The sequence below is a fragment of the Plasmopara halstedii genome, assembly GCF_900000015.1.
Source record: "Plasmopara halstedii genome assembly, contig: Scaffold_202, whole genome shotgun sequence".
In the NCBI taxonomy this organism is placed as follows: Eukaryota; Oomycota; class Peronosporomycetes; order Peronosporales; family Peronosporaceae; genus Plasmopara; species Plasmopara halstedii.
The window spans coordinates 33,535-58,103 of NW_020187123.1; the positions used below are offsets into that span (position 1 = coordinate 33,535).

Here is a 24,569-nt window from a genome sequence, read left to right on the forward strand (position 1 = left end):
GTTTTTTACATGCGATCGTAACCAATGCTGCCGTGTTCAAGCGCCACCAACAGCTTCTCCCTTAAAATCGCGGTCGTTGGATAGTCTGGAAGGATTAAACGACGGTCGCTACAATGAAAGGGTAAGTCACAGGGCTAACTTAAAGCAATGTAATCATTGACTTACCAAGTGTTAGCCATTGGACAAAAGTTTCGATCCATTCCGGTGTCCACATCAATGTACCAGCACGCCGTGTCCTGAGCCAAAGGACACATCAGCAAAGAGAACCAATACACTTCTTATCTTCTTATCTGTCTTACCGCGTTCATGGAGCGATACTTTGAGTCAAAACCAAATATGGGAGGTCTCGAAGATCCAGACCAAAATGTTAAAAGTTTAGCGCGCTGTACTTGATCAAAAGTCTCAACAACTTTCCAAAAACGCTGAACTACACCGCGCGATGGTTTAACACCTCGGGAATACACGACACTCTTCTTAAGATCTTTAAAGTCAATCGTAAGCTCTCCGCACACAAGTCGTTGAAGTTCTTCCGGACGAAAAAGTTTTAGATCGGAACGTGCAATTATATCGGTAAAGCCATCTCGCATCTTTTTGTAATATACCACTTCATTGCCGAAGAAAAATTGCTGAGCACGCAACAAAACATACTCTGCCTTGTTCGCATTTGTCACTTGCACTTCACCCACTCCTACTTGTAATTCCATTTCCATATTCGTCGTTAATGTCACACTTCCAGCTTCATGAGTCGTCGCTTCCTCCTTTTTCATCTTTGCGTTTTCGTCGACAACAGTCACCTTTACTGTGTACTCGAAACGCATATCCATTGGCTCCACGTCAAAGTCATGATCCAATACAGATTGAAGACTGTTTTTAAACACACTACTATTTTCACAATAATCTTCCCATGCTAACGACCCATCTCGCATCATAAATTTCCAAAAAACGATCGGAAAATTTACACCGAGAGGCTGATGATTGCGAATTGCCAACCCCATCAAGCGACCAAGACACACGTAGATTTTTTTAAGTGCATTAACTTCTGCTGGATTTACAAGCAATTCTGCTTGAGATAAATTCAAGCTCTTGATACTGCGTTTCGCGTCATAAATCTGTTTGCTGATGTAAATCGGCCGCGGTGCAATTGCAATTACCCCACCTTCCTGCTCATCTACATAGTCAAAAAACGGGAACAATTCAGTAAAGCTTTGGGTCGATTGCTCTCCTTCTATGCGGAGTGTTTTGTCCGAATTTTCATTTTGCAAACTTTGAGTGCGGGCAAGTTGCAACCACTGGGCCCCGATCTTTAAAACGTGAGGTGCTGGTGGAACTGTGTGCACGTGAGAGCGTTCAGTTGCTCCTGCCTGAAAGAAACATCGTTGCACAATCTGGAAGAACTCGCGTGTAATCCCGACACCAACACCTGGTTCATTAACCAGCGTGATATTGAGTTCCCCTTTCAATTGTTTTCCTGAGGTACTGAGTATTTGCTGCAGGATAAAATCCACGTAGTTTGCCTCCGACGTTCGACTGATTGAGATCGACAATATTCCACTGCGCTCTTCAGCCAGCATGGACAGGTAATCCACTTTATGCTCTAACCGAACGATTCCTGGAATAGATGCAAAGGAATACAAGTCCATACCCAAGATCTTGGGATCCGAACGAATCAAAACATCCACACTAGCCTTTAAAGATATCACTTTGTCAATTAAGGACGAAGGGATCGGAAATGCTGCCGCGATGGTGTGTAGAAGATGCGATTGCTCAATAACAGGCGTTTTAAGACGTTTTTTCTTTGCTTCTTGCTTGACAAATCGACTCATGAGCTAGTTATGAGATTAAAAAATTTTGTTAGAGCATGAGTTAGGGCATGACGACTTGACCAGCATACCTCATACAGCTTTTTCAAAGTCGCTTCTTCGTCTAAATCAAAAGCAGCTTCCAGTTGTTCAAATACTTGAAGCAAGTGAAGCAAGAGAGAAAAGCGCTGCGGCGTTGCGATAACATCATCCAGACATTTAAGTGCCGCATCCAGTAATGACCATAGCTGCTTGATCGGTCGAATTGCCCGTTGAAAACTTGAGCTAATACGTAAAGACTCCGGACTGTCCGCAGCACAAATCGTTCTCGCATACGGCGTAAAGAACTTAAAGAAGAGTTCAATGAACGAAATCAGCAGGTGGAATTCAATCTCTTCATCGTAGCTCTCATCATCTTCAATGTCTGTACGGTCAAAGATGCTGAAGGCCAGCTTTGTACCTAAAGCGAGCATTATAAAAGGTGAGCTAACAACCTGATCATCGCAAGACATCACAACAGTATCGAACCTGAACGAAAAAGCATCTCAGCGATGCGCTCATAAAAGGTCAATTGACTGCATTCCTCCATAACAGGTTTCATGTCAGCAGCCAGAGGAGTTTTGCTATCATATGGTCGGAGCAAATGCATAAGGACCAACGTCCAGACCTTCACACGTTTTGCAAGACTGTTGTAGGACAGCATTCTGCTCATAATTAGCTGAAATGCCTCGAGTGAAAGCTCGTCTTTCGCTCTTGAAGTCCCTTCTTCATCCCCTTGGCCCGTAGTTCGGAGAGCTTGATGCCATGGTGACTGATACTCTTTAGCATTTTTCAACGCAAGAGGGTAGACAGATGCAATAGTACACATCAATCCATCGACATACACACTTTTCATTGGCATTGTGTCTGGCATCCGAGCAAGCTATCAAGTTCAGTAGTCAGACCTTTCACCCGTTTGACTACAGAAAAACAACAGGTGACTTCAAAGTCATGCATGCAATACCAGTACCTCATTGACAATCCGGACAAGACCGACTTCTGCAAGCACAAGAGTCTTTATGTAAAGTCCTCGAAGTCCGACGTCACTTTTACGCGAGAAAATAGCAGCAGGTCCTAATATTTTAACGTCAGTCACGCATGATAAACATATTGAACATTACTCACTCATCCCCACACACCTAAATCTTTAACCAACTCCAAAACCGTTCGCGTCACATGAAACGCTTCCACATTTCGATCTGGACGCGTCCTTGTGAAAGTTTGCTTGTCTGTCATCAGTACATTTGCTCAAATTTTTTTAGATTTTTGACAAAATCAAGGCGCCAGAACTCACCAGCCTCACTTAGCGGCTCTTTTTCACCTTCGTCTTTATTCTCTTGTCTCTCATTCTCTTGCTTGTCTTCCTTTTTCTTTCTCGTTCGTTGCCTTCCTTTTTTCGAATCGTTTCTCGACCGTGGCGGCTCACAAAATTGCAAAGATCTTGCCTGAAATGCGTTCATTTCGACTACACGCAGCGACGAGTGCTCCGCAGCATTTCGAATTGTAAAGTCAACGTGACAGTCATCTGCATATTCTCTCAACATCCTAAGCGCCTTCCAGTTACCAGCCCCTGCTGCCACATGTACTAAAGAGTTCACTTGATCTGGCTTGGCTGTCAATAATGCTTTTAATTGATTTTGCTGCTTCGCATAAGTCAGTAATTGATCCAATATCTGCAACGCCAAATCGTTCTGTTCGTCTGTACGGCCATTTGCAACGCAAAAGAGTAGGAGGACTGTAGCTGCATTAATACGGCCGAACGTCTGAAGTAAATTTACTTTTTTCTGGGATTGACTGAGCAACAGGGCCACAATTTTCGGCTCTAAGGCCATACACGCAGCGATTAACGGCGTCAATCCTACACGGTTGGCGAGACAATTGCTAGATGCAGCATTAACGTTGGCTTTATGCGAAGAAAGAAGTAGCGTTGCCATTTCTAGACGTGCAAAGCGACAGCTTTCGACCAATGGAAGATCACCCTGAGGTGTACGGCGATTTACGTCCAGATCCGGAGTCTCAAGAAGAGACGAAAAGACAGAAAAATCGTTACAGCGAATAGCAGCAACAAGTTGCGTGACGATTGGTTGACTGGAGGATGAATTTGTGGGCTTAGGCTTCCGATTGCGGCGGAGAAGAGCTGCATTTGCCATTCCGCCTTAAAAAGATGTTGAGTGAAGTTGTTTATTTGGAATCTAAAACATTTTTTTGCGCTAAATGTGAAGCTACTTTTGCAATAGAACTTGTGGGATTGATAAACTGATATTTACTTTGCAAAGTTAAAATCTACATTCATGAGCTAGATTTAAAAATGAACAATTATGAGCTAGAATAAAATGCTAAAATTATGCTTCCTCTTTTTACACCAGTTTATTATATGGCAATTATTCAAGAAGTCGTTTGAGACATTCCCCTTCTTATACTTAAAAGCGCCATGAAATATATTTTCAAATCATGAATTTCAACTAATCGTGTGATCTAATTGTGGTTTTAAAGAGGATTAAGTGCATCATCATGACAGTCATCTTGTAACAGAACAATGTATTTCTATATAATTTGTGCCCTAGTTTATCATATATCATCCTAGCACGAGCTACGACTCACATGTATGACTTAACAGTACTTCGTTATAAAGTGATCTTAAAGTCACAAAACCCGATAAATAAATGATGATGATCCGAAGAGCCCGACAATCTGTCTCTTCCTGTCACTAGCCTCAACGAATCGTGTGAATTACTCATCTTCAAAGATTGATAGTGTGTCAACGACGTATACAATATACGGTGTCAACGTTTTCGGACTGCGTGCGACGTGCGGTTCCAAGTTTTGCAGGCACGGTTTGCATGCATGGTTAAACAGACAAACATTAGTTTGTATCTGATGTCCAGGGTCGAACACAGTGCACAGAATTCCTCTGAACAAATTTCTGTAGGAAAGCTTATCACATAGCGCCATATCAACTTTGAAATTCCTTTCTATCATCCGTATTTTTTTTTGGACAAGTGTATGTTAGGATTTACTTTCATGAATTTTCAGCACATGTATGAACATACATGTTCATGGACGTGCATGGCAAGCTCTCATAAGCATGGTGTGCTTCTGAGTAAATGTATATTTTTTTAGGATGATAAGTGGACATTTCGACCTATTTAAACAAATCCTGACCAGAATTTTCTACAAAACACACTCTTTCCCCGATTTACACGTTGGCGCCAAATTATACACGACGATTGCAACATTATATTCAGGAGAACTTGAGTTCAAAAATACGAGAGGCAAATAATATTTTATGGCTGCCAAATTCATACGAAAATGAAGAGCATAATTAAAAGAGTCTGCTCTCCTGCACTCAGATAGATCGGCATTGAAGCTTGCTGAATGTATCCCGTTTCCCGCATCCGTTACACAAGTTAAGCGTTCGTTGTACGACGTTTTGACATACATTATTCTGAGCAAAGCGCTGCACTAGCAGCAAAAAGTAGTTACAGTGAATCTCACGAATTGAGGTGTGGCTTGTTCAAGCACACCAGTTCATTTAAATATAAGTGTAACGCTACAGTTACCACACATTTTCATGATAGATAATAACACGAGCCAAACTTGGAAGTGCAGCGAGCTGGGATAGCGAGTGTGACAGAGGTTATGGGCCGAACCTGCAATTTTGCCCGTCAAACGCAATACACCATAGATTGCTGGTGAATTAACTGTAAATTCTGTCATCCATCATCTTCAATAAACTTTGAGTTGAAGTAAAGTTTATATCCATCAAAACAGCTCGATAAATGTAGCCGGTATCTGGTGCGACAATATGTCGAGGCGATCAAGGCAATAAATACATTTAAAGTGTCCATCTCTTAAGCAAAAGCATTAATCAGACGGAAGTATGAATGCATATTGATGCTATAGCGTCACCATGTCTTTTGGTTCTAAGCTAGTAGGTGGGCACTCATCAATTCACTGAAGAAAATAGTACTTTATCTCAGATCAATCGCTCAAATTAATGGAATGCTGATTCCACAGCTGTGCCCAGAGCTTACTGGCTAGATTAGATCTATCCTCACAATTCAAGCATTAACAAGTGATATCCACTTCGACTTTCGCACAGCAAGGCCCACATTTCAGCGCTATGAAGCTTCTTACTTGTCGCTATCTCACCCTCACGTTATTCGTAACTTTTTCGATTGGAGTATTTGCAACAAAAGCAACTACTTTGTCTGATGCAAGACCACTCCATTTTCATTTGATGATGAAGCGATCTACCATGGAGATGTACGGACACCTCGAATTTGATGTCTTTGCGAATCCCGTTGTGTATGGTGATAATTCAACCGTGCGATATGATGGCTACGCTTCTTTTCAGGAAGGTGACGTGATGCATACAATCATGATGGTGGACGGGATCGCCTACATCGTCACATCAGCCGCCAACGGGACAGAGACTGCAGAATGTTCATCATCACCCTCACTTGCGTTGCTTGATTATTTCATTCCGGCTTTAAACAAAGCAACTGTCATCTCTGATGCAAATGCTGACGATACGAAGCTAACGTGCTCAAGCGGCGATATGCTCGAAGTCATGCTGGAGGACGCCTCATTCGTGCTTTGCAGAGTCGGCTCAAAAGGCATCTTTGTGTACGGATGTGACCTAAACATCCGTGTCAAGTATCTGAAAAATCCAGTTCCAATCAAAGCGCCGATATTGAGTAAAGATGCAGCACGTTTGTGCCAGACAATTATATCGCCTTCTCCCGTAAAGGCAACTGCGCTAGCATTGCTCACTGGTCGCTCATAATGAAATAATTGTAGCACTCAAAATCTCCATTAGCATTAAAAATATACGCCACATGAACATATTGCCACATTTATTATTTGTGAGAAGCTTAGCTGAATGCAAATCGTTCTTTGTAGGCCTATGGTCTGCACACGACGCATTATCATCTTAAAAAATCGCAGAGTAGTGAATAATTTTCTATTGTGAGCAACTTTACGTTAGCAGAACTGCTAAGCATACATGGTGTGACTTCTCAAGCGACGAGGCAATTGAGAAGTCACACTCGACTCCGAAGCTATGTACGATGTACCACAATAGCTTTTGTTAAATCTGACTTGCAGGCTACAATTAGAGAAAAACTATGATAGGCAAGAAGTTTTATGATATAGATTTGGAGTTGTCGATAGTACGATTTGGAAAACTTAAGTTACGGCTATGATCCTAAGAGACAAATTAAGATTTTTAACATTATACATATCCAGTCCTCCTTCTAATTTTGACTGCAAATGATCCAGCTTAAAGCTTTATCTCCACCACATCTTCACAAAAGCCGCTTAAATATCAATTTGTCACTGACGCAATTTCCTGTGAGAAGACTTGTGTCTCGAAGAAACTGCGAAAAAAAGACTGTTCACGCGGAGGCAAACGGCGAAGAAATGCGAGTCGATCGAAAACCACCACATAATCAAAATCATCGGACAGTACAAAACGAAACCCTTCGATCTCTCGTAAAAGAGATGTAATTGCCTCTCGAAAGCACAGCCTCACAAGACCTTGCGGAAATCCACAAGCTTCAACATTGGTGCTAGGCACAGGGACATCATCACTAAAGTAAACTTTAGGTTTGAGTAATTGTAACAGTCGCGACGTCAAAGGTCCAGAAATGGACCGAGGAAGTTGAGGTCGCCCTGGAAGGTTAACTGTATCTGCGTCTAAATCCACTATGACAATACTCTCAGCACAACCTTCGCGTGCAAGCATTTCACGTAACTCTGTATGATAACTAGAGTGTATGCCAAATAAATATGGCGTCGGACACTGCAAACACTCGAGCATGCTTTTGGGCAGAATTGGAGCAAACACATGACTCCATTCTAAAGGCGTGATCAAGCTCTTCAACGTCTCGCCAACAGATGTGAGCACAGAGTATCGTGAGCTAACAAGCACAATTTGACGTTCCAATAGCATACATGTGACCAAATCAACTACATGCTCGACAGACAAACAGCAAAAAAGCTCCTCCATACTAAAGTCAACATGGTGATCCAGCGTCGAAAAAGCCTTCACACTGTCTTGCAACGGTGTAGCACACGCAAAATCGAATGGAGAAAGCAGATTTGCCATTTGTGCAGCCGAGGGCAGCCAATTGACGTCTGAGCGGTACACCACGTCATCTTGCATAGTTGTATGAAGCACATTTAGCCGCTGTTTTAATGTGTCAAGAATTGGATACCGGCTGATGATACAAAGTCCAGCTGGAACAAAAACTTCGAGTCCTTCTGTCTCCTGTAACACTTGCTCCAATGGATTTAACTTGCTCGGGTCATTTAATGGGACATATCGCGTAAGACAGGCACCATAAAAGGCTTTGTCGGCATTGCCAATAGTCATGTAGAAAAGCAACGGCTCTGGACACGTAGTTGAGCGTACAACATCTGCTCCAGAAGGACAAAAGAATGCTTCGACATGGTCTGGAATGGCGTGATGATGATATAGATCACTACTGGTCTCGCTATGTTCGTTTGGGTCTGCCAAAGTGTGCAATACTTCTTTTACCATTTCGGAGTGACTGCGGTCATTCATATCCAGTCGAAAACTTATGACTGAGCTAATCAGTGATTTGCTTTGCGGTTCTCCACGTAATTGACCTTGATACAGATCTCGCAGCGTAAATGTTGTAGTCCGTACCCGTTGAGGTTGATGCGACGCCACATTCATACACTGAAATAGCTCTTGCAACGTCGTCATACTGCTGTCGGAAGCAGTACTCGATCCATCGCATGCGGACGTCATCTCTGCAATCGAAGAGCCAGATGGACTAAGCAATCGACTCTGGTATGATGCAACCAAAGATCTAAAGGATTCACTGCCCATGAAACGTACAAAATGATTGACCTTTAAATCAGCTTCAATCTCATTCTGAATGCGCTGTACCGTTCGGTAAAGCACTTCAGCGTCCGTTAATGAGAAACTTCCAGCATCCAAACAACAGGCTACACAAAGTTCATAGTCACGTAAAAGTGCCTGCTCAGCCGCACCGACAAAAGTGACGCGTGTGCTTGCAGACACCGTTAAAAATTTAGCTGCAATACGATTTCCAATTGCAAGTAATTGCTCTATCAATTCACCAGCCTGTCTTTCCTTCTCCTGTACCTCTTCTTCAACTTCAGTGCCCTGGACGGCTCGAATAAAATCCTCAAGAAGTGGAATTAATTGATAGCGAAACTCCATCCAGAGACTTAATTGTTGATGAGTTCGTTCCTTGAATAAAAAGACCCAAAAGACACTGCACAATCTTCTGTTGCCTAATACTCGCTCTAAAGTCAAAAATGATGAGCGCCGTGCACGGACGTTCGAAATGGATGCTGGCGAGCTGTCACGTACTGAAGGAAAGGAGCGTTCGTCTATCTGCTGATCTTCACCTGTAGTGTCATCGTCAGCAAATGTGAGCCTAGAATTAGCCACAATCGCTTTGAACTCAGCTGTAGCCGCAAATTGACAGAAACTAGGCTGAAGCGCTCTTTTAACAGCTACTTCAGCGTCTTGAAACAAGTCTTTCTTAGCAGCTAAACCAGAATAGAGCATCAAGTCGTTGCGCAATAGTTTACCAAAGTTCCAGACAGATTTGTTTAGAATGTGCAAGTTTTCAGACGCAATATCAAGAAATGCATCGGGGCTCATAAACTTGGTGATAATTTTACTGGCGTATTGACGTCGATGTGCTTGTGCGTCCACTTCGGGCTCCGTAATGTGTTTGTCGGTCGTTAATACTTTTTTAAACTCGTCGACACTAACAAGGAAAAGCAAACGAGCAAATCCTTTTGGGTCTGACGTCGAGAGATGCTGCAGGAACAGCGCATGGAGATGTGGGTCAGCTACGACGGCGTCCAGCGTCACAAGCGGATCAGTCGAACCCATCGGAACAAATAAAGTGAAGACTAAGAGGCAGACTTGTCGAAACTCGACTTAAAGGCGGGACTGGGATATAGAACAGACGATCGGCGCCGAGTTTTTCCAGAAAACTGACTCCGGACTGATACTGACTGGATGGTAAATATTTTACGCTGGCGACAGCTGCGAGGTCTGATCAGTTGGAAGTAACATAACCTTTCTATCCAGTAAATAGAACTTCGAGGATGACGATGAAGGGCATGTTGCCACCAATCTACTTTATCTAACGTATCTATTTATGGTTCAAAGCGCGTCTCCGGTCCTCTACGTGTGTCTTGTCGTTTTTAATTCCACCCTTATATCTGCCCAGCAAAAGATTGAAGCCGTATAAACAGTCTTGTTGACGAAAAGCAGACATTTTAAGCGAATTTACCGTACACGATTTTTTCAGCGCGACTGCTAGTAATGTGTTGAATTAGAATTAGATTTTACTATTTCATGACAGTCTTTTTGCTTATGTGTTTCAGCCCAGCAGGTTTACTAGCAGTAATGCTGTAACGCCTCTCGTGAAGGTAACTGTATGATTTTGTGTGGTATCCTACCTAAATATTAGATAGTGGTAGAAGGGGATAGTACCCTGCTGGCGTGAGGCTTTTCTTGCTACTTATTAACAACTTATGCTGTAAAAATGGAATCACATCATCGTCCAACTTACCTTAAAAGGGTCATCGTCCAACTTACCTGCAAAGGGTCGCAAATTGGCGATCACTTGGTATTGCGCCTCTATGGGAAAAGGTGCAACGATTCGTTAACATGGTAACTCTTAGTAACTCGTCCATCTAACTGAACCTTCTGAATTTGTGGGAAGAAAGATGATTCTTTTTGTTATCGTATTGAAGATCGATTTATGCTTTTATAAGCCTTAAAATTAGCCTGTCAATGTCACTAAAACAGCTCTTGTAAACCTTCTGTTATGGTGGCTACCCTAGTCACAAACACGAGGTTCGTTTTGTTATTTGTGCAACGAGCATTGTAAAATGCTTTGACTTGAAGAGTCGTAACTTTCTTATTCAAAGCTAATGTAATTCAAATAGGTTCTGCATTTTTCTGTTTGTCAATCAACCACGATGTACTGCATAGCGTGAGACAAGCTGCTAACATATTTGACAGACCTCTTTTTTCTAGAAAACCACCCCCTTATCACACCAGAATACAGCACAATACTACCCTTCTGCGCTTAAAAGGAGCGATAGTGTCAATAGTGTATGGTTTACGAGCACCACCATACGGAACGTACCCCGTAACGCCCTCTCCCCGTCAATATGTATTTTCACCCTTCGTTTGCCTTTGAGAAATATTGTGCAACAGTGAGCACCTACTAAGCATCTAGTGAGCCTGAAATTTTACTTTTACCACTGCATCTAATATTACCAGCTCTTATGAGCGTAAAATGTATTGACAGTCTCTCCGTTCGTGTCCACATGGCTTACCGAGCAATTAAGAAGACGCGACCGCCGTGTTTGACGACCATCAGGCAATTCTTGTTGTTGCAATCAGGTATTCTCCGATGAGACTACTCGCATTATTTTTTTGAGTCCCTACCTGACAACCTCACCCTCACTGAGATGCAAACAGCATAACCATTTTCCGTCATTGAGAATTTCTCAGAAGTTGAAACGCTTTATACCTCTGCACATCGTGACCATTTCTATTGTAGAATGTGATACGACAGCCATCGTTGATCTCATTACGACGTCTGACTCGAAAATGATAAGTTGCATCTGGCTAAAGGAGCCAAGTTGGCCCGTCTGAAAGCGCGAAAGAAGCGATAAGTTTTGCGAAAAAACTCGGCCTCGAGCGTCCAAGAAACTAATCTCGTAGATAGTACGCACTCTCAGCGTTCAAGTTCCACATCGAAACGATATTTAAGCACAAAGTCCTCGCGAACGACCCAAATTCGCTGTTGGATCGATCCACGAGAGGTCGGAAAGGTGAAGTGCTCACGGTGCTTCGCTCCGACATCTCATGCAGTGTTTATGGATTAATACCATCAGAAATTGTCCGCAGCACCACAACAGAGCCTTTACATAGCTATGCAGAGTCATCGTACTGACACCGCGCACTGAGTTAAGATGACACGTCGCATTACCAGTTCTATAGCTATACAGCCAGGTTTTGCAAGGTAGACATCATACTGGGACATTGTTTAATGTTGAGCTCGCGAAATACAATGCACGACCTGGTTGTCAGAGTGGTAACTTGCCGCATAAATTCCCGCCAGAAACAACTCTTCAGCTTTGTCATCCTGATGGTACAGCTACTGTGTGCAATAAGTTTGGGCTTCTCTTGCTAGTGATTAGATCATTGCGCCGGGCAGCCCTGTCCTACATCCTGGGAAGAAAATACCGCATGACGCGCCAAATTATAAGTGGCACCCGGCCAAACCAGACAAAGTAGATCATCTAGTTCACAAAGGGTTTTGAGGTAAGTATCTCTCTCATGTTTCACCAGAAATTGTTTGTTGTCTTGGTGAGCCCGTTCACCAACTAATCGCTTTACATGAGAGTTGCCACCCCCCATTTATCGAGCAGGAGGACAACTTCTCACCGCTAATTCTCATGAGCGTTTTCAGTTACGGCGGGACGTCGACCTAACAAAGAGTCTTCACTTGTCGCCGAAACTGACACGAATCAGATTTCGGATGCGCGCTTTTAGCTACGCCATTGCACTTTGTGGACTGGGGCACTTGCAAATGCTTAGAGCCGTGTTGCTGCTCTAGTGCAGATGGTCACGTAGCCGAATTATATAGGCACCGCCATGCTCCAAACAGAGTGCTTCACACGGACTCACACGAATATGCGAAATCATGACATGGCTTAAAACCAAAAGACCACGTAAAACGCAAAATGTGTTTGCATTCATGTAGGGTTTACAGAAGTGTGTCTTCCTTTTTGTTGCGACCATAGCCGGACCGATGAAGCTTGGACGGCGGTCTTACAGACTGCTGGTGCCGCATAGGTCGGTATTGTGAACAGTGTGACAAAGTGGTTTCATGTACGGATACTATCGGCCTATTGCTCTTGCACATCCTGTCTCTCGGCCAAAGTATTGGGCACTCGGCGCAAAATACTCGATCGCATTGAGATTGAATCTGCGATTGTGGTACGAAGTGTCGCCAAATTGATATCATCGAGCTGAATCCTACTAACAGCGTCCACAAGGACATAGACACTTTGATTGATGTAAAATTAACGCGGGGTAAGCCAAAGGTTTCGTAAAAGCCAGTAGTGACATCGCAGTATGGGTGAGCAACAGCAACTTGCTGTGGCACTGTCGTACTTTAGTGCAAGCGCATTAGAATATATTCTCTCTATATTGCACGACCGACGAGTTTTGTCTGGCGAACTGTCTGCGGATACAGCGCTTGGGTTGTCCGATTCGGTACCCAGCACATTCGACAAAGTTTGCCAAAATTTTGCTGTACAGCACAGACATTTGAACCAACACCATGACTATGTTGGCGAACTAATTTGTTGCAGAGCAGCTTGATTGAATATTCGCCAAATATGGTATCGCTGGCAGCAGCGCGATGAGCTATCTATCATGGACGCTCCATATGGCTAAAATGCTGTGCACGTCTTTTGAAAGCCCAAAACGGATATTAGTACTAAGTGACTCCAGAAAATGGCAGACTTTTTGAAGGCACTGACGCATGAATCGTGAGTTTTTCTATGCTGACAGGTTTCACATGCGCACTATTCAACGTGCGGTTGTGCATCATGTACAGGACCCCAAGTATAGTACAGAATACCGATCGAGGCACATAACTTGGCTATCTCGGCAGAGAACGACATCATTTGTGAGCAATATATAATTGTGGCTCAACATGTATTAGTTGGTAAGCGGTAGTCCTTATGATACGGCTCGGCGTGTATAATCATGGGCCGAACGCTTTGCCAAAGCGACATCTGGATTTACAAACTACTTGCTTTCCAAAGCTTTCAACAACGCGACATATGTTGCGTCTGTTGAATACACAGTATGCATCTCCTCATCAATTGGAGATGACACTATCATGACGTACGACAAATCATAGTCGGGCGACGCGAAAGTGCATTCACCACTTCATCAAGATGACTCGGCTTACCTCACGTCACACGTATTCTTGAAAACTATTTTGCCGTATTCTACGAGAGATGCGGTGATGATATCGTTGTGCACAGCGACCCATGATATGTAGAGATCTCAAACGGCTTAGAGCCAGTTCGGTACATTTTGAACTTGACATAATTAGAATACACAACAAGTAATTATTTGTCGTGAAAAATATTTAGTCTCTTTGTCGTTTAGAACCGGCGAGACTTAAATGCGACCACGCATTGAAAAACGTTTGGTATCTACTTCGAGGGAACCAAAGTCTATAGTAAAAGCCAAATTAAATGGCATAAAGTGGCCAACCCGAATTCAAAAGTGCCAAAATCAAAGCGTATATCAGACTCTCTTTCACATCTGATGATATTTCTTCTGTCATACCCAGAACCCTTTGACATTATTCAGGCAATTGATGAGGAGTCGCGCTGTTTCGGCATATATTGAGCTGTATTCGCGGAATCAGTTGCCCTGGCCAAACACGTCCAGAGGCAATTCAATGTGCATAATATCTTCGGGATTTACCAGCAACAAATCCTTTTTTCATAAAGCAACCGGGAATAGGATCGTGTCAGCGCCGTAAACATACTCTATCTCATTTGACAAACCGCTCATTATAGCGCATACACCCCAACAGTGCTTCATCTATTTAGCCACATTTGACTCAGTTGCTCTGCACGACTATGGTAAATTCTTCTTACCAGGTTTGTGCAGAACCAATTATAGAAATTATCATGTTTGGATATTATTTGGATGATTAGCTGCCTAACCTGACGATTTAATGGAGCTGATGAGCTTGACAGTTCCTATGGAATTGCCAGTCACTCTCAGAGCATATCATCCGAATGAACTTACCTACGACAGTGCGTGAACATTACCAGCTATTTCCGGATACTGCAGTCTATAGTACTCACTCAGTGAGTGATAAAAATGTCAATTTTCCCATGAATGCTTGGCAACGCCCATCGATTGGATCACGAGGACTGAACGAGGTGCAACCTGCCATGCTATAGTATTACGTCATTCTAGGAATACACGCTTGCACCAGAATGGTGACTACATTAGACGTATCAGAAGCATGTACAATTTGCCACTTGCCACTAGCCAGACCAGCTTTTTTTAGCTTAAAGCTGTCGCCAGAGGAAGCTTTATAGTTTTAAAATCGTTAAAAAGCGTCTATGACGTCACACATACATACAAACGAAGGAACGATGATTTTAGCCATCACGTTTTATTCTAAAAATATAAGTCGCCCTTCGCCTCACCTCTTCGACGATAGCATACTTCAAGTAAATCTAAATAGCCCTCACCGTGTGAATTTGTGAATTTTGTTTGGAATGTCGCTATACCCTTGGAATTTGGTGCCCTACGGGATCCCCGTTGACGAACCTATCCATCAAGGTAACCCAATCAGCATCTCCTCTGGTACTATTTGTTCCACCAAAAGTAGGTCTCAGCCTGTTACTGACATCATATAGAATTGGTCAGTTTTGATGAGGCGGCTCGATGATATATACTCATTATCTCGCCTAAACAAGGAAAACAACCTTAGTATGCCCAATTGCATATAAGTTAATACGTCGTAATAGGCACTTGTGTTCAGCATTGAGCGCGCCCATATATCGTCGTTCTACTCTAAAAAAACGACAAAACGATCCCTGCGATTTTCATCTAGAGTTAGACTTGAATTTTGTTAAAAAAAAATTGCTGGGCGCACTAAAACGATTTTTCAAGTTCTGAGTGTGACTTCTGCGATACGAAGGCGTGTTCTGTGCAACCAACCGAATATCCTCAGATAGCAGCAGCCATTGTAGCTAAAGTTGTTAGCCCTCAGATTACTGCTGCATACTCAACGCTGCTCAAATTTTATAGTGGTACATTTGAAAATCTACGTAATAGCTGGAAAAAGTATCTCATAAACATGTTGAACCTTCATGATATATCCCTTCGAGCGAGGTATTAGCGGGCCCTTTTGTTTTGGCGCACCATTGCAATAGGATTGACGTGAATATTACATAGTGAAGACTTTGACTCTTAGTGATCGTGTTAGCTAACGCACAAGGGATGGAGTGACACGCTTCACAAAAGAGCGAACCTCTCAAAAGACAAGGTAAAATTTTGCTTTAAAAACAAAAGTGATACCTGTTTGGAATGACGTCTTGCCTGGAGTGATATTGATTTAATTTGCTTTACAATTACGATTAAACTCTATGTATCACATATTGTGAAGCTAAAAGCACAAATGTTATAAGGAGTTCTTCTTTACACTTATTTGCATACTTTCTGCAGCTTATTTTGTGCCTCGTTCTCGATCTGTTCGAGAGCAGTGTCAATTTTCAATGATCACATACGTCATGCTACAAAACTTACTCTTTCCTTTTCTCCATCAGATGTTTTCCGATTGGGATCACAATCATTCGGCTTTTCACGCATTGCAAAAATATGAATGCTTAATAGGCATCTACTGCATCCGAAAGCAAGTGGATTTTCTCTCATTTTACCTACTAGTGCTCGCATGGGTCAACAAGCCACTGTAATCAAGAGCAATCCTTCAACCGAAGACCAACTATTTATACACGATAAGACAGTGAGACAGACAAGAATCTCTTTGATGCAGTTACTCCTCGCGGCATCGATGCCTTGACCATGAGCCATTGTGTAACGGGGGGTCTAACGTGCCATATTTTGAAGGGTGTGGGTCACACAAGATGGTGTTGTCAGACTTAAACAATACTTCAGTACGTGGCTAGACTGCCAGTACTTAAACATTTAATAATGTTTCACCATCTAAATGGAAAACCTACAGATTTAGATATAGGCGGCTGTGCCGCAAATAAACCGAGAATTTAGTTACGTCTTAGACGCGAGAGTTAATTAGTCCCGGGTTAAGGTGGTAATGACTTTTGCAGTAAGTGGATTGCGATCCGCTACACTCGTGCTAGTTCTAAGTATTGAACGAAGGTCACCGACCTTAACTAAGCTTCGTCTAAGCGAAAGATTACGGCAGCCATGCTGCGCAAAGCGTAAGTCGTTCCTTCCCGAAAATATGGTGTTTATTACGCTACATCAAACCTATCGAGCACTCCATGTTCATTTCTTACGGCAAGACGTGTGACGACTCCATCGAGAATTTCACCAGCTTTTTCACAAAGAGCTGTCCTGTATCAGCGAGCCGAGTTCGCGTCAACGCAATTGCATACATCACAACCATTTCGCAGACTAAATCGCATCGTGCTTATGAACTCGATCAAATGAAATCAACCCGCCGCGCCGTAGCGAAGCTTTCACCATGTAAGAAGGTGAACCAATCGATCGTTCCAGGAGCGAATCGGTCGCTCCAACGTCACCCTAAAAGAGCTTTATGACCCTAAGCTAAAAAATGTTTGCACCTAAAGCAGCAGCGGCCGAAAAAGTTAGCCCTTCATTATATCCGAACATCTGGAGCTATATAGTAGCAAAAAGGTCGTAGAGTACATTGCTCAATTTGCGCACTCTGTAGAAAAGGAGCGCACCCTTTACCGATTTTTGGCGCTAAAAGCCAGCTTTAGCGAAGTTGGCATCCAAAAAAATTTGTTGAACGTGAAGTTTAAAGCACGGCGGAGGCGTCAAGAGAGCGCTCACCATTTCAAGTTCTGTTATAAACTGTCCTGCTTACCACCATGAGCCTGCTGGTGTCGCTAGCATCCAAGCAACAAGCTTGAAATAAGCCGGGTTCCGATTGATAGTGTGAAGCGCAACGCACTGCGCAATGCTGACTCGTCTTATTATGAGGTATCGGTCGAATGGGTGCCAGGTCATCAGTCAAAACGGCGCGAGGGTAAAATTGCGAAGTGGGCACTCAAATGAGATTCCTTCGTAGTAAAATTTCTTCTTGCCCTCCAAAAACCTGTTACAGCACCGAAGAAAGAATCAACCCACAATCTACTCCACATGAAAGTGAACCTTCCCTTGCTCATCAAGCCGTCGGATGACAAACGTCTCCGGTCAGATATTCATTCATTGCAGCACGTTGACTTTCTCTTAGTGTATTCATTATTTAAACGAGTCATCATCTCACTATCCAAATAGCGCAACTGAACCAATAAATTGGAGGCCTCTGAAGCGGTAACGAATTGAATTGCAGTTTAAGGTGAAATTTAGCTTTCCAAAGCGTACCCAGATTGCAAAATGCAATTAACTAAGCAGAAGAGTTCGTGTGTGAAGAGGAGTGGGATATCGTAACACGCTGTTTTAGACATTATTTACATTATTGTATTTTTAACTAAATTTTTGAATACTTACCCAAGAAATCGGTCGTGAAGCGTTGTCTAACCTCTCAAAAGGAATACTGCATTTCAAGCGATTGATAAACTTTTTGTAGTAATAAGTTATTATGTCAATACGATAAAACGGTGTATGCAGTTTCCAAAATCAAGCAAATGTAGCTCAATACCATACCAGAATTAGCTCATTTTTTAGTTCTGATAGTAAATTACCAGACTTTTTAAACGACCAAAAGCTTTGTGAAATGGAGTTCTTACATGAAGGCAATTCGCTGTTCGTGGATGAAGCATACGATGAGGCATTGCAGAGCTATACACGTGCACTAAAACATCAGCAAGAGAATGCAGAGGTTCTTTCTAAGCGCGCTGCTGTGTATTTGAAGCTGCGCAAGTTGCACGAAGCCGAAGGCGACGCTTCGCAAGCAACTAAATTGGATCCAACCCTGTATATGGCGCATTTGCGTCACGGGTGAGTGGAATGCAGCGATGACGAATGATTCAAACTAACGAGGACTGCAGCATGGCTCAGTTTGAGCTTGAAAAGTATGCAGAGGCCAAACAATCGTTTCAGAACGGCAAAGAGGCGACGCCTCAGGTTAACGAAGCTCTAATAAAGCGCTTTCAAACGTGGATTCGCAAGTGTGATGCCGAGCTTGACAGTGAGTACAATGTCAGGTGATGTGCTGTGGATCCAAGTTTTTAAATCTAGCTGCATCGTCTATTGCAGGTGAAAATGAGGCCGATCTGATCATATCGGATGATCCTGTGTCAGTGCAACGCTCAGCAGGAAGTGACTGTGGGGCTGCTGCAATTGCGCCGTTACCCGCCAAGTCAGTGATCCGGTACGAATTATTCGTGAGAATGATCAGGCGTAGCAATTGACGTAGTATAATGACATTGCTAGCCATGATTGGTACCAGTCAAGTACCCATGTGACACTCGCAATTCTTCAGAAAAATTTACCTCAAGATGATGTCGAAATTACAATCGAGCCAACGAGGCTTTTAGTCCGGATCAAACTTGACAATGACATTGTCGAGGCTTACAACGAAGCTCTTTTCGATGAAATTGTCCCGGATGAAAGTTCGTATCAGGTTTTGAGCTCGAAGTTGGAATTAAAACTTAAAAAGAAAAGCATCGGCATGCATTGGGACAAGCTTGAAGAGGTTACGTACAAATCAAGTACACAAGTACTAACAGGACCTGCTGCCGTTTTCGAGGCCAAACCAGAACAAGTGCCGCGTCCATACGCTAGCAATCGCGATTGGAACAGAATCGAAAAAACCATCGGTGACGAGTTGGAGGCGGAAAAGCCAGAGGGTGAAGAGGCAATGCAAAAGCTTTTCCGCGATATCTATGCAAAGGCCGATGAAAATACTCGCAAGGCCATGAACAAATCTTTCGTACGTGCTTGCTTTGTTTTTCTAATCTCGTTTTGTCAGACTTTGATGTATGTTGCTATGAACGTTACTTAGCAAACATCGGGAGGCACTGTATTATCAACAAACTGGAAAGAAGTAGCCGAAAAGGATTATGAGAAAGAACGAACAGCCCCAGACGGAATGGAGTGGAAAAAATGGGGATAAGTGAGAATACAATTTGAATATGAGAAACCATTTTTATTCATTACACAACTTCTACATTTAAGTAAATTTTATATAACCATGTCATCGGCGTCACCCGGAAGTGATGCGTCCAGTAGTAGCATCACAGACAGCGGTACCGATGAATCGACACCACCTGGATCTCCTAAAGCACCTGCTTCCACCAGTGCGGCCCTTACTACCACAGCGTCGGCTGCATCCTCACGGTCGGCGCCGTCGCCACCGCCAAATTTGCCTGCTCGTCGGCCGTCAGTGGTTCCTGTAGGCCGCCAAGCTGCTATACATGCAACGCCCACAGCTCCTAGGCGAAAGCGCAAGGCCGTGCCACCACGTCGACGACCTAGCAGTCCTGCAGGTACCACACAGTCGATAAAGCGAAAAAGGAGCCAAGGCGAAGCGGTGCTTCGGGAGATTCGACTGCTGCAGCGCTCCACTCGATTACTGCTGCGAAAACTTCCCTTTGCTCGCGTAGTGCGAGAAATTCAAACGGAGTTCACTGGCATAGATTACCGCTGGCAAGCTGAAGCGTTGCTGGCGCTGCAAGAAGCTACCGAGACGTACCTTGTACGCACCTTCGAAGACGCGTACGTTAATTTGACAGATGAATTTTTAGTACAATAAATGGCTAATCTGGTTGTTTCCATCTGAATGACCTACAGGAATTTGTGTGCTATCCACGGTAAGCGCATGACGTTACAAGTGAAAGACATTCAGCTGTCATTACGGATTCGTGGTATTCGACCAACGGTTTCTTAAGAAGCAAAACTCATCTCTGGCAATGAAAGAAATTTGCTAATCTGTACATCAATGAAAGCGCGTACTGTCACGGTATAACTCTTATTGCAGTTTGTTTAATGGACACGGATTTGTGGATGAAAAGTGCTGTTTAGGCTACGAGAAACACATTCTGGAACACAAAGAAAAGCTTGTACATAAATTAATGCTGCTGCATATTTCAGTCAAAGTAATCGCCTACTTGCAATTGTCACCACGATATTTTTACGGTGGATTTGTCGTTGCAGACTTTGACGGTGAACCAGGCCAAGCTTCTGTCCCCTTGAAACGATCTTGAAGCCGTTGAAGCGAGGCACGAGGCTTTGAAGGCTTTGAAAATGTTATACGACCAAGACGACGTTTAGCTAGACCCTGTCCTATTGCAGCAAGAGTTCCTAGACACTGACATATTCACAAATAAATAAGAAATAGCAAGCTGATATGATACATGAGTTACACACGTACCAACGAATGACCACTACGTTGTGAACAATAGTATTGGCAACATGGCATTTCAGATATGCATCTGCACAGACACAACCAAGCTGGTCAGCTGTAGTATGAGTATGCTAAACGTTATGATGGCTTACTTCCGCGAGTCAAACAACTCTTTTGCTGTCCGCTTCCACTCAGCAACGATGCCTCTTGCATCTTGTCCGCTCGGGATCGGGCCGAGCTTAATTGCCACTTCATACTCGCTTTCGGGATCTAAAAATTGGTAATCTTGAAACAGCTCCTGCTCTCGACAGTAAGCTGAGCATAGATCCAAAGTGCACGATCGTATGTCACCGAAACATACCTGCTCGCTGCTCATTTGATCCTCGTATTTATTCCCTGGTTCTCGCTCCCATATTCGTTTCACCGCAATATTCGGAGGGGGTCCAGAAGGGCTTGATCCGCTCAGATATGCCGTCAAAGTGGCAGGTGCTCTTCCATCGTACCCACGATCTGCAAACATTATACTGTTCACAACTTGATATACTTCATCACACGGCTCAAGTGGAGACCTACCTAGCCTGATAGCACGGGACTTTGAGTCATAACTTACCGCAAAGTATTCTGCTGAGCCGATCGTAAGTCGGTCATCCAGAGGAAAATACTTCGATACATCTTCTGATGCCACGGCAATAGTGCTTCCTGGTGTCACCGTTAAGGTCCCTGGAAAAGCACTTGTTGAGGCCTTGAACAACACCGCGTAATACCAGACAGCACGTGTTTGAGCGACGAATGATGTTTGATCAGCATAGCGCAAGGCTGAACACGAATCTGTGTCGGTGGACGTAAAGGAAGAGGACGTCGACCATTTGCGAGATGGTGGCGACGTAACATTGTCAATGCTATCTTTCATGATGACGTTTCTGTCAACATGAGCTGGTACATCATCGAAATGGATGTCATTTTGAGTCCATCCCGCCATTTCTAGCTGAACACCTTGGATAAGCTTCAACAAGACTGAAGTCCAAGTCGGACCAGTGAGCGATCCGACGGCCGATGCAGGCGTTACCAGTGATAAACCGTATCCATTCGCTTCGATCTTAAGTTCATCAATAAAATTTGGATCCTTGAACATTGTTCTTAGAAAAATTGACTTCAAGCGAACAACTTGAGTGGCAGGAACGACATCAAAGAGCATAGGAACTCGCTTTTGAATCACACGATCAAACTCAATGCTGCCATCATGCGATTCTGGCAAAGTACACAGCACTCTATTGGTAAAGGAAAGTTTGACATTTTATAGGCGACTATCATGATCTTTTTTTACTTACCTTCAAGCAATGCATGAACTAATGTTGTCGTCTGATGCGCGAAAGCGTTAGAGTGTTGCTTCAGAGCGAATCGAGATAGTCCTTGAAGAAATACTGCTGACATAAGCGCTTTCTGTCATGTATCAAAATCCAGTCAAAATTGTTTATCAGACGATTGATTCGCTCCAGGAATCCATGCATGCATACTGAAAGCGGTATTGAGATTGACTCTTGCATCATGTCTATAAATGGTAGGATCAACAAGGTCAAATACACAGGATATCAGAATAGAAAACCACACACTGATCACGAAGTGAAATTCTCGCACTTTGAATTGTCACTTTTTCTGCTTTCAAAAGTTTTTGTACGACTTCCTCTGGAGGTCTCGATAGAGTTCGAACTAATGACAGTGCCGTCAGACCAGATCTGTCTTGAGCCAATGGGTCAGCACCTCGTTCAAGTAATGTATCGACCACCTATGTACTCAAATGTCAGTTAGCACCAGCGACGAGCATTTTCACAATGATGTCTGCCCACCTCTGAATATCCACTCATCGCTGCAACATGAAGCGGAGTCTGCCCATACTATTATCAATAGCACCAACCAGTAAACACATCGAAAGCACTACACTTGACAAGATGAGGATTTAAGTGTTGCCTACCACGTCCCTTACAGTCGGGTCAAAGCCTACTCTGTCCAAAAGCATGTTCACGAGTTTTATTTTGACGCTTTGTTTCGCTGTAGAAACTCCCACGGCCACGTGGAGAAGCGAAGCTCCAGTCTCGTTCCGTATGGAACAGAGATCTAATCTCCAATGTCTTAAACCGTCGCGGGTGGGGATTGATCCCGTATCCAGGTACATCTTAAGCACCTCCGTCTTGCCGGCACTTGCTTGGTCGAACAGCGCATGTAATACTCCGTTTGCTGTGCCTTTTGCTGCTGCATATTGTGCCGCTTGTCGAAAATTCACGTCTTCCTTTTCGCGAAGTGTCACCGCAGTCAGCAACTGCGTCCGAAGTTGAGCAACCTGCACCTGCAAGACTTTAGGATCATTTGACAAGGGGTCATGTACACTTTGAGGACTGGTATAGCCTGTAGAAGGAAGAATCTGTTGGCACGAGATCTCCATGTGTTGCAGACGATGTTGAGCTTCATTCACCATTTCAAGCAGCGAACGATTGGCCCGCTCAGTATTCACTGAGTCGGACATGATCGCAAATTTGGGATTTCGATTTCGGATTGACAACTTTAAGATCAAAAATCATAAGATTGGATATTGAAAGAGATTTATCAATAAGTGTGGATATGGATAACTCGATAAGAATTGAAATTTGAAATGGCTACAAATACAAAGAGCAAAGCCAGATTAATTCTGACAATCTCGGACTTAAAATGTTACCTTGCACTGTGAAAACCCCCCATTAGAGCCGATATAGACGGCGACACTAGTACCAGCATGAAGGTGGCAAACTCTTTGTGCTAGACTATGCGGTGAGGCCCACGTCCATACTTCTGTCCGCGCTAAATTGTTTTTCCCTTCCATCCCCCTCAGAGCGATATTCTATCCGTGCGAATTGCCTACATCTAAAATCAAGCTCCGGTTTCGAAAATACTAGCGAAACTGTCCGGCTGTCATGCAACAGGGTTTTCGCGCCTTGCACAGAGGAAAATAAATTCGTTTTAACAAACGCACAGAGAATGGCTCGTTGACTATGATCCGAATGCCTTTATAAAAACTAGCCAGGAGTGAGAAAATTTAGAATTATTAAACTGTTTTTGTGACTGATAAAGTAATGCTTTACACGTCGTTTATCAAATTTACAGCAAAACAGACGTCCGACTCGAGTGTCGTTTGATGCTGGACCTTGCGATTTGTAGATTATGATATGGACGTGGCAGTGGAAGCTAATCGACTTACGTTCATGCTATCAGCAGTCTCAATCATCCCACGACCAGCATGACGCTATTATTAAACACCTCGTGGGCTTGGAGCTAGGTTGGGTCTCACCTGCTAGTGGAAAAACGTACTGCACAAGTAAACTTTGCCTCTTCCCAGGGGCAAGGACCCAGGGTGCACCCATGTAACGAGGTTACACGTGCCCTTATGAGAAAAGGCGGGTCGCGCGGCTGTACACCTATGGTGTAGCCACCACGTGGCAGGATTGCCAGTAGCAATGCATATTACTTTATTGATCAGGTCTTGCTACATCAACAAGGTATTACTAAATTAATTTGGAAAACCTAGGATCTTAGATATTGGCGGCTCTGTCGTAACTAAAACAATTCAATACAGTTTCGTTTTTGAACAGAAGTGTTC

General features: G+C 43.4%; 6 protein-coding genes across 6 annotated transcripts; 3 read left to right on the forward strand and 3 right to left on the reverse strand.

Moving 5' to 3' along the window:
- Window positions 1-5: 5 nt before the first annotated feature.
- Window positions 6-3,988, reverse strand: PHALS_02497 (hect domain-containing; the record flags this gene model as incomplete). The annotated part of the gene is made up of 8 exons (XM_024720357.1): window positions 6-108; window positions 166-236; window positions 300-1,826; window positions 1,892-2,259; window positions 2,328-2,721; window positions 2,809-2,912; window positions 2,978-3,067; window positions 3,133-3,988. 8 exons carry the CDS (start codon window positions 3,986-3,988, stop codon window positions 6-8), a joined length of 3,513 nt encoding a protein of 1,170 aa, XP_024572766.1.
- A 2,090-nt stretch (window positions 3,989-6,078) lies between these two features.
- PHALS_02498 (uncharacterized protein) lies at window positions 6,079-6,627 on the forward strand (the record flags this gene model as incomplete). The annotated part of the gene is made up of 1 exon (XM_024720368.1): window positions 6,079-6,627. One exon carries the CDS (start codon window positions 6,079-6,081, stop codon window positions 6,625-6,627), a length of 549 nt encoding a protein of 182 aa, XP_024572767.1.
- Window positions 6,628-7,167: 540 nt separating this feature from the next.
- PHALS_02499 (hypothetical protein L915_04973) lies at window positions 7,168-9,744 on the reverse strand (the record flags this gene model as incomplete). The annotated part of the gene is made up of 1 exon (XM_024720379.1): window positions 7,168-9,744. One exon carries the CDS (start codon window positions 9,742-9,744, stop codon window positions 7,168-7,170), a length of 2,577 nt encoding a protein of 858 aa, XP_024572768.1.
- Window positions 9,745-18,373: 8,629 nt separating this feature from the next.
- On the forward strand, window positions 18,374-19,714 carry PHALS_02500 (sgs-domain-containing protein; the record flags this gene model as incomplete). The annotated part of the gene is made up of 5 exons (XM_024720390.1): window positions 18,374-18,597; window positions 18,648-18,787; window positions 18,856-18,970; window positions 19,033-19,531; window positions 19,604-19,714. The coding sequence occupies 5 exons, from the start codon at window positions 18,374-18,376 to the stop codon at window positions 19,712-19,714; spliced, it is 1,089 nt and encodes a 362-aa protein (XP_024572769.1).
- A 78-nt stretch (window positions 19,715-19,792) lies between these two features.
- PHALS_02501 (histone h3) lies at window positions 19,793-20,488 on the forward strand (the record flags this gene model as incomplete). Its single annotated transcript, XM_024720401.1, has 2 exons — window positions 19,793-20,316; window positions 20,392-20,488. 2 exons carry the CDS (start codon window positions 19,793-19,795, stop codon window positions 20,486-20,488), a joined length of 621 nt encoding a protein of 206 aa, XP_024572770.1.
- A 243-nt stretch (window positions 20,489-20,731) lies between these two features.
- Window positions 20,732-23,462, reverse strand: PHALS_02502 (FOG: Ankyrin repeat; the record flags this gene model as incomplete). Its single annotated transcript, XM_024720412.1, has 9 exons — window positions 20,732-20,908; window positions 20,972-21,032; window positions 21,097-21,454; window positions 21,518-22,192; window positions 22,273-22,384; window positions 22,459-22,493; window positions 22,580-22,727; window positions 22,789-22,836; window positions 22,914-23,462. The coding sequence occupies 9 exons, from the start codon at window positions 23,460-23,462 to the stop codon at window positions 20,732-20,734; spliced, it is 2,163 nt and encodes a 720-aa protein (XP_024572771.1).
- Between the last annotated feature and the right edge of the window lie 1,107 nt (window positions 23,463-24,569).